The following is a 15,195-nucleotide window of genomic DNA, read 5'->3' as shown; positions in this document are numbered from 1 at the left end:
ATTGTTGCGAGTTAACTCGACTCTTTGTTCACGTGTCCTTCGATCAAATGATTCACACTTCTTAAAATCTTTCAATCCGCATCTTTCAATCGGCAGCGAGGCAGTGAATTAGTGCATTATTCACACTTTACAGCTACCTCGCTGTACTTCGTATGTGTTGGAGCGGTCTTTGATCATCGATCTGCGCGCTGATTTTTTTTTCGTTCGTTCTTTACTTTCCACCAATTAAACACGTTGCATATCTTTGCGCCTCTCGATAATAATGTATCCTGCATAGCGAGGCTGGCCGCGGACAACCAGAAGCGGAGCATCCTCCACGGACCCCCTTTTTATTACATCGGCGAAAGCCTCCGGTCGGTCTTCTTGTTTGCTCAGAGGGGGAGAGGATCTTCGGTCGCGCGGGATAGTCCTCGCGCGGGGCAGGGAAGGGAAGGGAAACAACGTGGAGAAGAAGAAGGAAGAGGAGGAGGAGGAGGAGGAGGAGGTCTGAAGTTACACCGGCGGTAGTCCTGTTGACCGACGGACTGCGGCAGGATGTCGATTATCGACGGTTTTTGCAGTGATTCCCCTTTTTCGAGCCGAGCGCATAATTAGCTTTCGTTATTCTAGCGCGCACCGCCGTGCCGTGCCGTGCTGTGCCGAGCCGAGCCGAGCCGAGCCGCGCGCGGCGGCGGCGGCGGCGGCCGGCCGGCTGGCTTCCGCCCGCTGACAACGATCGAAGACTCCTTGCTCGCATTATGCTCGCCGCGATCTTCCTCCTTTGCCCGGCTATTGTCCTTCTCTCTTTCTCCCTCACCTTTCGCATTCTCGCTCTTCGCGGTATTATGCCGCTGCGCCGCGCCGCACTGCTCGCCTCTTTCGGTCTCGGGCGATTTCAGCGGTCGCGCGGCACTGACTCCGGATCACTTAACGAAGGTTCGAGAATTTTCTCTAGTAATCGGACAGTCCGTAGTCGTGATGATGATGATGATGATGATGATGATGATGATGATGATGATGATGATGCGCTTTCCTCTTTCCAGGAATTGCGAGAATGGAAGAAACGTGTAAAACGGCAGAATTTAGGTGATTCTTCTTTTTTATTTCTTTCTTTTTAAATGTTTTTAATCCGATAATGATATTTCCGCACTGGTAACCCTGTGCATCTTATTTAAATACATTGTTTTCAAACAACTGAGGAAATAATCCTATCAGATTCTTCGAGACCCAAGTATCATCGTGACTTTCGACTTTCAAACTTCCAAAAATACCGTTGCTCCTCCTATGTATCGAGTCGATAGCTCACGGAATGCGAATTGACTGACTACAATTCACGCGATTATTGCTTCCCGTACCGTTAACGAAGAGCCTCGTTACAAGCAAAGTTTGTAAACCCACCTTGACGATGGAGGAGTAGCGAAGATCGGTTCTTCATGCCGCGGGCGCGTCACGAACTTGGGTCGGAATGTTCTGTATTGAATCACCACTACCTCCTGGACATATGTCGAAGTCATGCTAGCTTTTGCAATAACTCGACAGCCATTGGTTGTTTTTTTTTTTTTCCTCTTTAGAAACGAAGCCGTACAGTTACGCGTCGATCAATCGCGAACGAAATATACGAACATTTGCGATACGTTCGTCTTTTCACGCATCGCTCGATTATCCCCCTGTTCCGTAAATCGAACATCGAAAAGGAGGATGCTATTAATAACAGTTAGCCTATTTAGAATCTTCCGTAGAAAAATCGAAAGATATTTATACGGGATATGTAGGATATAAATATCTACGTTTTTTCTTTTTTTTTTTTACTTAAAAAAATTTGTTTCGCTCTTCTTTCCCTGTGTGCTAAGTACATTTCTCTCGTTTGTATTTATACGAATTATTATTTTCCTTGGGAACGACATTTGCGTGTGGCACCGGCGGAAATCCAAGTCCACCGCATCTATTCGGCAACGGGAAAGTCCGTTGATGTACATCAACGGTTTGTCTCGTCGCGTCGGTTCGTTTCTCATGATCAGCGTGGACATACGCGGGCTCGCAACGTTGTTCTCTTATTTTTCCTGAGTGTCCCGCGGTAACCGGCAGCAACATTGTTTTTCTCTTGCTCTGCCCTTCTTCCCCTCTCGCGCTCCGCTTCTCCCGCTCTTTCGCCATCTATCTGACGACTGGCTTTTGGGATTCCTTTTTTAATACTCGGACACACCGAGGACCTTTTACCACGGACACGTAGGGGCCCTCTTGTAATGACCGCAACGCTCCAATGCACTCGGCGTCCGGAGCTGCATAACCGGATGCTGTAGCGGACGCGTAGGATGCATCTTGCAGCGTCTATCGTTCGTTGAATCTCGTTGACATTTTATTCTTGCAAGTATGAAGATTGGAAATACATTTGTCGTGATTTTATTTAAAAAAGAAAGTAAATGGCGAATTTGTTAAACGTGTACGAAATCACGACTAAGACATACAACGATTACATCAAAATGTAAATTTGAATTTTGCAGTTTCGATTATTTCTCTACAATTAAATTATCTATATAGCAATATTTAACTTGAGAAATTTGAAATGGTAATTGGTATTCAGTAATGATAATAGCTGGTCCTTTGTTCGACTGACGCAAATGAAAATTCGTAAGCGTTTGTGCCGATCCATTAGTTCGAACGCGGCCAATAATTCGTTGACAAGAGCGGCAATCTCTCCGGAGAGATCGAGAATCATCTAGTCAAATACTGACAGAGGAGCGCTAAATCAGGGAAAACCTAGGGACACTCGTTTTGGGTCTCGGGGTTGCCGGAAGACAAATGTCAGTGGAACATGCGGGGAGCTTGGCTCTCGGCCTCTCTTATGCGTGGAGATGCACGGTCTGCGGCGGTAAATCAAGGGTGGTGATATTAAAAGGCCGCTTATACGCGAAAACATAAGATTTATTTCTGTTGGAGAGGAATGCGCGCGCGAGAAGGAGCGCGGGATCGTTTCGTCGAACGAGCGAATGCGCGAAGAGCGAAAGGAAGGCCAGACCAGAGAGAGAGAGAGAGAGAGAGAGAGAGAGAGAGAGAGAGACGGATTATATCGGAACGAATTTTTCTTGGCCCGTACGTACGTGCGCGAATAGAAAGACGGGAGTATAGAATCCAGGCACGATAAAGCTACATATACGCACCCATGACAACGCCTGTCATTTAGTGGCTTGGGCGTTGCCAATATTGCAACGCGAGAGACAATGGAGAAAACAATGGAGCAAAACGTATAAATATAGATCGCACAAAATGTAAAAATATATAAATCGTAAAAGAACGTACGTAATTTATATAGTTAATTTTTTTAATACTTTTCCAATTTTAAACATAGATAATATATTTTTCATGTAATATATAAATGATAACTTGCATTATTTTTTTAATGGAATGGAATTATAGTACACTAGTACAGTGTTATAAAGTAAAAGAAGGAAAATTACCGTCGGCAATTATATTAATGAATAGTGTAGAAACTTGTCAGTTTTATCTACATTTCAGCACATTTTCTTCTTGCATTATTGTAATCCGGTTCTCGGATTGTATTCGTGTAATGATTCGTTTTCTTTCGCAAGGACTGGCCCAGTACCGCGCGAGATTCGGTCGTCTCGGTTGATTAAGGCCATCCACAATGATGCTGTCACTAGGTTCGTTCGTGCATAGAACAGGATATTATGCACCGGTATCGAACAATAAGTTGCCGACCACAATGACTCGGCTCGAGTGTTTTTCCCCCGTCGAACGATCCGCAACTCGTTCGTTCGGACCTTGCCGCTGCTGTACCAACGCCTTCGTTAATTCTTTCGCTACCGAAGCCGACTAACAATTCACCATGACTGTTCTCTGTATGTCAGGAGCAGCTATAATTGCTCAAGTATAACCGACATTCTTGGACTCGCCAAACTCGCACGTTTTTGCTCTCTGCTCTCGTTTTTTTTTCTCCCCCCTTATAAATGAAGATGTATGATTTCAGCTTCTGGAAAATAACGTACAATAAAACCTTAATCCTTTTGCCGAAGATGCGATTTTTCCGAACGTTTTCGTGCACGGCTACGTGTATCGTTGATACGTTGCTGCATCCCTACGTCGTCGTCCGAAGGCAGGAAAGTCCGCAACCGAATCCTGTTTTCCTCCTCCATCTCCACGATCTCCGGGGAGCAATAATCGTTGCGGGGCGGAAAAATTTCGCGACAGAAGTTAAACAAAGCCTCGAAGCAGAAATAAAAAAGCGGGCGAGAGAGGATGGGAAGAGAGAGACAGGGAAACGGAGGGACATAGAAACCGGGGGGTGTCCCGGCTTCGACCGTAATAAGGGTGACCACCACCCTCCGCGGCACCGTACGCTCCTGCCGCGCGGCGTTCCTCTGTTCTACTGTTTGAACAAGGCTCATAATTAATACGCGCATTCGCTTCTGGAAAACGCGCGCTTGGGGTGCTCGGGGGTGTTCGGGGTGCGCGGGAAAAGGGACATTTTTAAACTACGGCTTCGAACAGTCGCCTTGCCGCAAAGCGTGTCGATACCTCGCGAGTTCTCTCAGGGCTACTCCGATGTATCTCCGATATTTTTCATCTCATTTTGAAGTTTCCCTTTGTGCGGCGTCGCAAATCCAGAATATCGTTCTCTGAGCTTTCGATCTGCGTTGCCCGGATTTAAATCGAGCTTGAACTAGACGAGATTGAACGACGGATTTTTATTTTATATTCTATACTTGTTAATAATATTTTTAATTTTTAGTTGAAATCCCAAATATATATTCTGCCTCTTCAGATTAAGCTATTTGCGGTATCTGAACGAAATGTTTTGAAATCATTTTTTAATTGATCTGAGATCTTCAAGATTAGTTTGCATTTTAATCAGGTTACGTTCGATTTGTATATCTCCAGATTTTCCCGCATCAGGTATCTCAACATTTAAATTTAAAAGGATTTCCGTTCTATTCCCGCGGTAGAAACGTATGACAGCGTACCTGGCTCGCTTCGCGAGAGATATCCGTCTTTAAGAGCATTATCTGGATGGTCGTCGGCTAGGGGGATGGCAAAAACCATCCGCCCCCTTGTGGTATGTGAAAAATGATGCACAACCCCGTCCCCTAAACATCACCTCCGGAAAGTCCCGAAGGAAACGTTCGCCGCCGCCGTCGTCGTCGTTCTCGTTGTCGTCTTTCTGGTCCGTAATCCGTGAGATCGTGTCACGGACGGGCTCGCATTATCGAGAACGTTTAGCTCGCTCGCAGCTACAGAGACATTTGGAATTTTTCGAGCGGACCTCGAGTAACAGAACCCACAAATGAGAAATTTTTTTTTCCATACTAATTTACTGCGTCACGCAAGGTAGAGCATCGTAAAAAAAAATTTGCCGTTTACATATTATTTAAATCTATATTAGTTTAATAATTTATATTATATTAATTAAATCGGATAATTAATGATGAATTATAATCGTATGGATAGAGATGTTTGAAAATTATGAAAATAGAATATTTTTTTCGAAAAATCGTTACAGATTTTTTAAGGTAAATCTCGAAGCTTGTACATTTGTTATTTTGTTCGCGAGACGCGCGCTAGAATTATTTGTTGGATGTTGACGATGTGACGTCGTTTCCGGTTTAACGATAGTTACTTAACGTTCCTGTGTATATTTCTCGGTTTCAGATACACGGAGATTTACTCGAGAACATCGCCGACAGGCATCCAGAATGCGTCGCTCCTCTGCGAGGATCATAAAGGATTCCTGCATTCGCCCAGAATTAACAACGAACTGTAAGTACCCGCTGTGTATCTCCCAACATGCTTGTTTGAAATACGTGTTTGCACGCCTCGTTACACTCGTCGTGCGCGCGCGATGCCTGCGGAGGAGAATCGTATTTCGGTAGGGGAAATAAAGTCAATCGCGCTTGAGGGACACGGAGAGCGGCTCGCCGAGGTTTCGGCCACTTTTCCTTGGCGGGAATTTCTCGAAGGACACTATATTATAAAGCGAAAGTGCGTGACCTCCTGGCACGCCTTTCGCTCCTTCTCCTGGCCCCCGCTCTCGTTCCTCGGCCCCCGTGACGTGATGGATACGCGAAAATGTCACTCGCACGCCCCCGGGGCCAACGCGCCATCCAACATCCCCCGACCATTATGCTAAACCATTGTCCACTATCTGCCTAAGATAGCCGCCGGCTTAAGTCGTCCGCTTTTCCACCGTCTCGGCGAGAAGACCGTTAAAAAATCATTTTTGCCATCTTGTTTCCTCTCCCTCCTTCGTATCTGTCAGGAATATTCACTGTTTGCTTCCTCACAGTTATCATATCGTTTATTATACATTTACATACATTTGAAAATGCGATTGATTTAGGTATTGTGTGCGACGTGCATATCTATAAATCTATTCGTGTGACGAAAAGTGGATTATTCCAAATTTTTCGCAGGATGTATTTCTTAATTCGTAGCGGATAAATTTTCATAAACATGTTTTTTGTTATTACCTGAATCGCTAATATTTTATCCTCTAGTATATTATTTACTATTTCTTGTACTCTTGATATATTTACAATTAGTAATATTTAACAGTGTCTGTATCATTTTTTATGCGTCAAGAATATAAGATTACGTTCGAGACGGTTTATTCAGCTCGAAGATGATGCAGTAAAAAACGCGTGCCAGAGAGAGAGAGAGAGAGAGAGAGAGAGAGAGAGAGAGAGAGAAATTCGTGAAACGCTGCGTAGTCTGGCTAGTGTATATTTTTTCTACTTCGATTTCTCCCCTCTTCTCCTCCTTTCATCGTCTCTCCTCGATGCATCCACCATTATTCGGGCGTTAGGCAAATACACAGGAGAGACGACAAGCTCGTCCGCGCGTTTTTGCCCCCGTGAAAATTCAAATGAGACCGCGCGGCATATTGCGCTGAATCGAAATTAATGTCGCGCAACTAATTATCGGTCGAGTCATCATCGTTTCGTACCGTACCGGGCTTCTCTTTCGTTTTCGTATTGCGAGTCGCGTTGCTGTATAATCGTCCACGGTTCTATCGAGGGACAAACGATCGCGCCAATTACCATCTGTATCGGGTGGCCGTCTTAATCACGCATGATTGATCGATCATTGATATATGTCTCGTATATCTCTTGTATATGTATTTATCGTAGATGTATTTTTTATTTAACATCTTTTATCAATCGTGATATAAAATCGCGAAACGCGAATAAGTCTGGATCGCCAAGGTGCTTGTTCACACGTTGCATTTATACGCATGCTTAATTAATGTCTTATACAATGTTACGCTTATGTAAATTTTATCCGATCAATTAAATGATGACTGGCGATCGTATGATCTCTCGGCCCTGCTCCGAGGATAGACAGTTTTGAAATTGTGGATATTAATAGCGCGGTAGTTCGCGAAATATTATTGATTGCGTACTAACGCGAGATTCTCTCGCGATACGAGGTTCAGGAACCATGCCAGGATCGAGCGAACAATTGCAAGGGCAAAAAGCTGGAGCCGTGGTACAGCAAGAAATTTCTAATTTGCGGTATAATTAAGGGAGACGATGCAAAAAGCATTACGGATTCTACGGCGTTGTCGGAAAATCGCAAATTCCATCTTGCAAATACGTCTCTCGTCCAATCGTACTTTCTCTCTCTTTCTCTCCATTTCTCTCTCTCTCTCTCTCTCTCTCTCTCTCCTCTCTGGTGTGTTTCCACGAATAATACTCCGTTATAAATATTGAAAACTTTACCGTACAAGTTTGGCCCTTGGTCAGAATTGCAACGATATATTATTTGTTACAGATATAGTATAGTAACCGCGGAGGAATGGTCGAAGCTTATACAATTCTACGAGGCCGACTATCCCATTGTCATAAGGAAGACTGGCGATGACTATCAGACGAATCCCGGTGAGTACAAACGCTTTTGTAACGTACAAGAGATAGAGAATTGCGATGGATTGTTCACTGGATCGTTCGTAGACCGCTCGCGATGATGGCTTCAATCGCGATACTTTTAAGTATCACGATATACCGTTGTACAGATTGACTTTTTTTTTTCGCTTCGCGGCATTTTATTGTTGAACGACTTCTTCAACGCACGTGCGTAAGATATTCGCCGATAATAACCATGATATAAAAGTTGCGCTTGGCCGGGTTCGCGTTTAGCGATATATCTTATACAGATAGACGGAGAACGTACGTGTGTGTCGCTACCATGAGCTTCCTACTCCGCCTCTTTCCCAACCTAACCCAAGGAATAATGCCAGAAGACATTAGCCTCCGATTTACATAAATCCCCCCCCCCTCTCCCCCTCCGTTCCCCATCTTCTCAGTTGGCTTCTCCTCCAGGCCCCAAAGTGTCTCATTATAATTAAGAAGTATCCTGAAAATTAACTGGCAGAAAAAGCAGCGCCACGCCGGGGATACGGCGGGTGAGACGGCCGCAAATGGCCCTCTCAAAAGTTTCTCGTTCCCCCTCTTTCCCTCCGACCGTTTCACGCGACGTACCGTTCTCGGGGTGTTTATTCCTTCGACGTCTTTGTTTCGTCGATCACGCACGATCGGCTTTTTTTTTTCTTTAATTAAATTTTACGAATTTGATGAATTTTAAGATCGTACGATTCGTCGAAAGTTGACAATTGCTCGTGCAAACTCGGAACGGGTGGTCAGGATGAAGAATGGAGCGCGTACGTGCGTACGTTTCGAGGGAGCGATCGAGATTCATTCAAGTTCTTCGGGGCGCGTGTCGCGCGGCGCTTCCTCGGACAAGGAGCGATCCTTGTCGGCCGTCTTGGCAGGCAAATTGGGTTCCGACGGTAACACCCGGGGGACCGGTGATGCGAGAAGGGGCACGACGCTCACGTCCCGCCTCGTGCTGGCCGCCGAGGACGCACGGCGTTTATCGTGTGCGCGAAGAACCGGGATCTCTAAACATCCCATTGTCTTGTCCGTCTTTCGGTCGCGAGTGCGCCATCTTTTTTTTCCGGGGCATTTGTCAAGGCGCTCCTCCGGTTTCTTTAGAAAGACGGGAAGCTACGCGACCGCCACCGCTGTCGCCGCCGTCGCCGCCGCCGATGACGACGACGACGACGACGACGACAACAACATCTGAATTGCAAAGACCTCGCCTCTCGTTGACGGCGAATCGAATGGCCGGTATCACGGTCGGGACACCGACAAGTCCGTCATCCAAATGGAGATGTTTAGAGTCGTTTAACACGACAATTTTGCGGGCGTGCAAATGTTGAGATAACGATACGTATGTTTAACGTTAATCGTGATCACCTAATTGCGAATAGTGATCCGTGCGTCAGTGTAAACGTACGAGGAGAATCGAGTGCTCAAATTTTCGGAAAACTTTTAAATCTATTTCTCATATTACATTCATTTTCGTGAGCATGTCTCTAACGTTTTCACTGAATCATCTTCACTTCCCGATGTCGACGACATTCAACAGCACGAAGCGAGGAAGAACATACGAGTGATCTAGCTTATTTCGAGGACGCGCTTTGCGGACAGGAAGGGCCTCGGGGAGGGTGCAGGGCGTGAGAGGGAGGGGGACGGATTGCCAGGCGCAAAAAATGGGGGGTTGCTTTTGGTGACTGATACGGCCCTGACTAACGAGTCCTAGCCGGTCGTGCTACTCTTAAAGCCTCCAAGGATTCCCTTTTCCCGCTCTCTTTCTCCCCCTTCTGTCCACCGTCTCCCTCGATCGTGGAGGAACATTAGGCACCGTCCAACCTCGTATCAATCACCCGGCTACTCCCGACACCCCCGTCGCAGGCCGCCCGCTCGCCAGTTGACAGAACCGGAGGTGACGCGATTGAATACCACCCTCTGTGCCTCGTTGCTCCTCCGATCGACTCAATGACGACGACGACGACGCTGGAAAACCTAAGCGGAGGGAAAGAAACGCTTCGTGGCTCGTTTGTTAATGCCTCGGCAAGGCATAGGCATTAACCGTGGTCCACGTCTCAACACGAGACATCTCACTCGTTGGACCTCGAGAACTTTAATCAAAGCAGATGATCTGCATGATATTCAAACGAGCGATGCGTTAATTAATGTATGCTAGAATTCATTTCGAATTAATTCGTAAGGTTTGCTTTAAACGTAAAGCGAATCTTATGAGTTATCGATCTCCGTTCTCGTTTGAACGCTTTAATCGAAAATTCAAACTTATCATGCATTTTTTTCAATTTATCCTGTAGATTGATTTTTATTTTTATGTTGTATGAGTTGTCGTGAAAATACGCTTCGCGTTTGAAAGGAAATAATGCGAGTCAAAGAACTAGATTTCTTTCGAATGGTGCATCGGCAATTATGTAAATCGCGCGATTATCTTCCGGAGCGTCTTTACACGCCGGATTGAAGCTGATTCTAGAAAGGCGAGCGGCGCGTTGCCGCTTGCCGTTTCGTTTCTCCGAAACGTCGCTCGTAAATATCGCTTAGGCGCCAGGCGGTACCACAAATCAGGCGTGTCCGTGGCGTAGGTACGGCACTGGTTGTATCGCAAAACCAATGACGAACGAGTGAGCGAGACCAAGAAAACCGTGCACGCGGGGCAGACAGACCGGGAGGAGGCAGAGAAACCGGCGTGGCGCGGCGCGGTGGCGGCGGCAACGGCGGCAACGACGGTAGGAGAGACCGGCCTCGAATTAATATTCGGACGGCGATTTAGATTTAGAACACGAATTTGCTGATTAGTTCCCTCCCCGAGAATGCGGTCGCCTATGCTGCAGCGGACCGTCCGTCCTTCCATAAACGTGCGGCTAGGGCGGGGGCTGGGACGGACCTTGATTCGAGATTTAGTTTCCTGAGGGGGTTGAACTTACCAAGGGGTCAAACGATTCAGGAGAGACATTTGTTAGCCCCCTGTCCCCACCCTGCGACAAGTGCGCCGGACACGTCTTAATATATACATCCGCTGACCAATGAACATGCCCTTATGAGTCGTGCTGCCGTGCGGTCAAAGTCGCTGCACCGCGTAATGGATACTGACTTCCACCCGGAACTTTTTCGCTCGAAAACTTACAGCCCCGAGGCATGCCACCGTTAGAGCGGCGGCGGCGGCGGCGGCGGCGGCAGGCGCTGCCGTTTGATTAAGAGTTTATTTCGACGGGCCCCACTCCCTCACCGCGATAATCGCACTTTCACTCAATGGAAATAGGGAAAGTAATCGTGATCAATCACGTTTTAATATCAATATCGAATGAAGCAACCCTCCTCAACTATTCCACCCGTTGAAAGAGGAAACGATTCTACATTCGACTCGACAATTCTGCCACGGTTCAACAAACTGGACTAATTCTTCGCTTATACTACCTACTTATTTCATTTGGTATCACTCTGAGCGAGGATGGACAGCTCATTTTTGGTCAGCGCGACAATTGCGTACACTTTCTTTTTTTTTTTCTTTTTTTACGATGGCCGAAGCAGAAGATAAGAAAAGGGTGGCTTAGCGAAAACGTTAGCGTGCGGGGAACGGAAAAAGCAGCGTTTTCGCGTAATCGCGCAGGAAACGAGCAAAGTCGGGCAGGACAAATTTCGCAGGGACGAATTAGCGCATCCTGCTGCCGGGTCTCTCGGAACGCTTCCCCTCGTTGCTTCTGTTATCCCGAAGGAGATCCCCACTTGTCCGTGGACCTACGGGGGGTCCTTTTCCTCCAGGATTAAATGGAGCGCCTAGATGACCGATGCTCGTTCTCCGGCAGCGGTGGAGTGTGCGGAGCGCGACGCGAGGGTGGAGAACGGGAGGGAAGGGGGGCCGGGTGGAAAACAAGATAAAACAAGGATAAGGCTCTCGCTCTCGGATCCCCTCTTCCAATGGCGCTGGGACGCGTCTTCCGATCCCGTCAGAAGGAGACCCTCGATAATCTGGAGGTGTCTAATCGTCTATATCGCTTGATTTAAACCGCTGCGTTTTGTCTGCCGTCGCAAGTTTGTCCCCTCGCGTCGCAAAAAGTTTTCGAACGTAAACCTCGTATAATGTATACTTCGCGCGTATTCCAATCGTCGCGCTCATTCCATCGTACGTAAAAGGGATGAGACGAAACGACTCGGTGCAGCAAAACGGTATAACATCTCTGCATGACGAAAATTCTCCAGTTAAAATTATTGCCGTCTTTGCGAGTAATTCGAGAAATGCGCACTAAATGTGCACCCTGGAAGAAATTGAAGCTAGTTACGTTGTGTGTGTGTGTGTGTGTGCGTCGCTTCGAATCCGGCGATTTACTAAGTAGAGGAGAAACATCTCGCCTTTAATTAACGTATTCGTTGATCATCGCGAGGTACTTCATTTGCAAACGTCGCTGGAGGCAGCATCTCTCTCTCTCTCTTTCTCTTTATCTTTCTCTTTCTCTCTCGAGCACCGCGTCACAGGGTGACAATCGCATTTTGCGGATCTCGAGAGAAACGCGCGTAATGCCGTCGAGTGCTCTCGCTGCTGCCGTGGCTCGGTGTCATCCCGTAAGAGGATTAGATCTCGACTTTGTTGTGGCTCTCGAAGACGTTCGTTAGCGAAATCATTATTATCATGTCGATCTTCCTCGGCTACCGCGACGTCGGCGTTGCGCGTCGGAGACGCCTGCACCAAGCCACGTTTGAGAGAGATTCGTTGATTTTAGGTGCCAATTACTGGCGCTCGCTGACGAGCGAATTGATCCAAAAAATTAAGAACATTCGGCTAAAGATGTATTCCACTTTTTATCATTTTTGTATACCGTTTAATTATATTGTATAATTATACAAATGTACTAGCTTATTAAGCACATCATTTTTACTGCTATTGTTGCTGCCGAATTCAAATTAATTTAATAATACAGTTGACAAAACACAAAGTCATTATTTACTTGCTTTGGGGTGAAGTTCTTCTTCTTCTTCTTCTTCTTCTCTCTCTCTCTCTCTCTCTCTCTCTCGCTCTCCCTCTCTCTCTCCCGGAAACTCTGAAGAATTCGAAACATATTTCGGCAAGGGTGAACGGTTCTCGTCGCCGAGTCACGGCGGCTGGGGGAACATCAATCTTTCATTCACAGGGTGACTCGGGAGTTATGAATGAAAGTCGTTCAGCTCTTTTAATATAATAGCGAACCCGGTGTCTTTTCGCTTAACGCGCTTTCGATTTTGATCGAAGAGTTTTCCGAGGCGAGTCGTATATTTTTTCTACCTTGACTTCAAACGATTCACGATACATATGTAGATACGTTTGCATCTCTATTACGAAAGATTTTGTTCTTTCGTTTGATTTTTCGGAATCAATTATAATTGAACTGACACATAAATAATCTAGTTGTACGAGAAGGGATTCAAATCCCTTGATGACGAGATCCGTAGTATTAATATCTCGTTTCAATTTAACGCCTGAATGTCAGCGCTCCTATTTCGTTTGACGATTCTTCTCCTCCCGTTCGCTAGCTGTTCGGATTAAATGACCTTATCCCTGCCGGTTCGCCTACTTATTTCAACGTATCTGTAATCACAGTGTAATTGCCTTCCTTGATCGATGATCGTCAATCGGCCAAAGTGTGATTAGCACGGTGATTAGTAGGTGGGCACTTTTGTTCGACTCGTCAATGTCGTAGAAAAAAACCTGCCCGGACATCTCAATTAAATGTATCTGATTGGATAAAATCTCACTCTAGCTACTTGTGTTATTTTATTTTCATTATCATTAGCTACATTTATTTTCTCTTTTTCGCTATACGTATATATATGACGAAATTTTCACTCTATCAAACTTTATAAAGGGGAATTAAATGTTTAAATACAATCTTCTGTCTACTTAAACTTTTTATTCGTAAAGCGTAGAGATAATGTTTGTAGTAAAAAATAATATTAAAAGAATGACACTAATATTACAATATTTGACATTTTATTAGGAAAATTTCACTTGTGTATTTATATTGTCGCGATGTGATTACGGCGTAATTTGACGGTCGTATCTGTCGTTTGGCAAAAGTTTTACGTCGCGGTCCCACGAGTTCTCAGCGCCGCGCCGGCCGTTTAACCGAGTCTAAATAAAATCCGAAGGCATCTGACTCTTCGTCGGAACTCCCGAAACTTCTTCCGTCGATATCGCGCAAGTTTCCGCTCGTTTATGGTTTGATTGCTCTTCGATGGCACTTTAGGGAAATACACTCTAGATTTCCTCCGCATCGCGGAGTCCCCTTTAGTCTTGTTCAAGCCATCGAACACTTTTGTGTATTATTTGCCAATAAAGTCATCCCTTTGCCGACTCGCTCGTCTCTCGAAACGCTGATACGAGAGCCGTTTCATACCTTTGCACAGTACCTCTTACGATGGGAAGTCGAGTTTATGTGAACGGAATGTAATTGGTTCCTCGTTGTGAAACCTTCGGTTCCGCGAGAGACCGTTCGTTCTCGGTCGGCTGGAAAAGTGCGGCCAGCATTCTCAATAGGCAGAGGCAGGCACTGTTTGTAGTACGTCGGAAGAGATTTGCATTCGCGACCCTACGAATCTCTCATTAGCTTAAGCTTCTCGTATTTCCGATTAAACCCGATAGCGAACGATCCTATCGCACGGGATATCCCCGCGCCGGCGGGTAATTAGGAATTCGACGGGAGGACCTTCGAATTCATTTGGCGTGCGGGTCCTTCCGTCCTATCCTTCGTTACCGTTGCGGGGAAATTAGTTGGCCGCTGCGTGAACGGACGTTCATCGTTTTCAATCCGCCCTCCTCGCTCGTGGCTGCGACACGGGGCAACGATCAACATTTATTCCTCCCGTTTGCGAAACTCGCGTCTTCTCTCTCGCCGCGAGAGAAAGTATACGCGAATGAGACGCCGCGCCGCGCCGCGTTAATCTCCTTGACTCGTTAATGGGCAAATAGCTTCTTACAGCGTTCTCTTATTGGTTCCTACGAGCCGGTAATTAGCGGTAACGCGGGGGTGGACGCGAATTCGCATTCAGCCGGGGGGTCACGATTCCTCCCCTTGCCTTTCCCACCGCGCCACGGAAAACTGTCTGAACATGACGTAACGCTCTGAGAGTAACGCTCGGATACGAGCTTTGGCTCCGGACCGGCCGAAGCGCTTTTTGTGCTGTCCGGCCAGCAACAATGGCCGCTTCTTACACCACCCTGGTCACCGTATATTATTAATTACTGTATTAATCTCACCGGCCGTAAGCAATCTATTATACATGGGATAAGAGCCACCACCGACATCGCCGCGCCACCCACCCGTCCGACGCGCACCCTCTAACTTGACTTTCT

General features: G+C 46.4%; 1 protein-coding gene across 3 annotated transcripts in view; it reads left to right on the top strand.

Moving 5' to 3' along the window:
- The window catches only part of LOC105196862 (ubiquitin carboxyl-terminal hydrolase 48), a 51,270-nt gene that overhangs the window by 11,401 nt on the left and 24,674 nt on the right, over positions 1–15,195 (top strand). For all 3 annotated transcript variants that reach the window (XM_011163001.3, XM_039451058.1, XM_011163005.3), the window contains 2 exons: positions 5,644–5,751; positions 7,765–7,871. In XM_011163001.3, coding sequence (XP_011161303.1) covers positions 5,644–5,751; positions 7,765–7,871 — 215 coding nt within the window. The remainder of the gene's footprint in view (positions 1–5,643; positions 5,752–7,764; positions 7,872–15,195) is intronic.

Source organism: Solenopsis invicta, chromosome 6, assembly GCF_016802725.1.
Source record: "Solenopsis invicta isolate M01_SB chromosome 6, UNIL_Sinv_3.0, whole genome shotgun sequence".
In the NCBI taxonomy this organism is placed as follows: Eukaryota; Metazoa; Arthropoda; class Insecta; order Hymenoptera; family Formicidae; genus Solenopsis; species Solenopsis invicta.
This window is presented reverse-complemented; position numbering and strand designations above follow the sequence as displayed.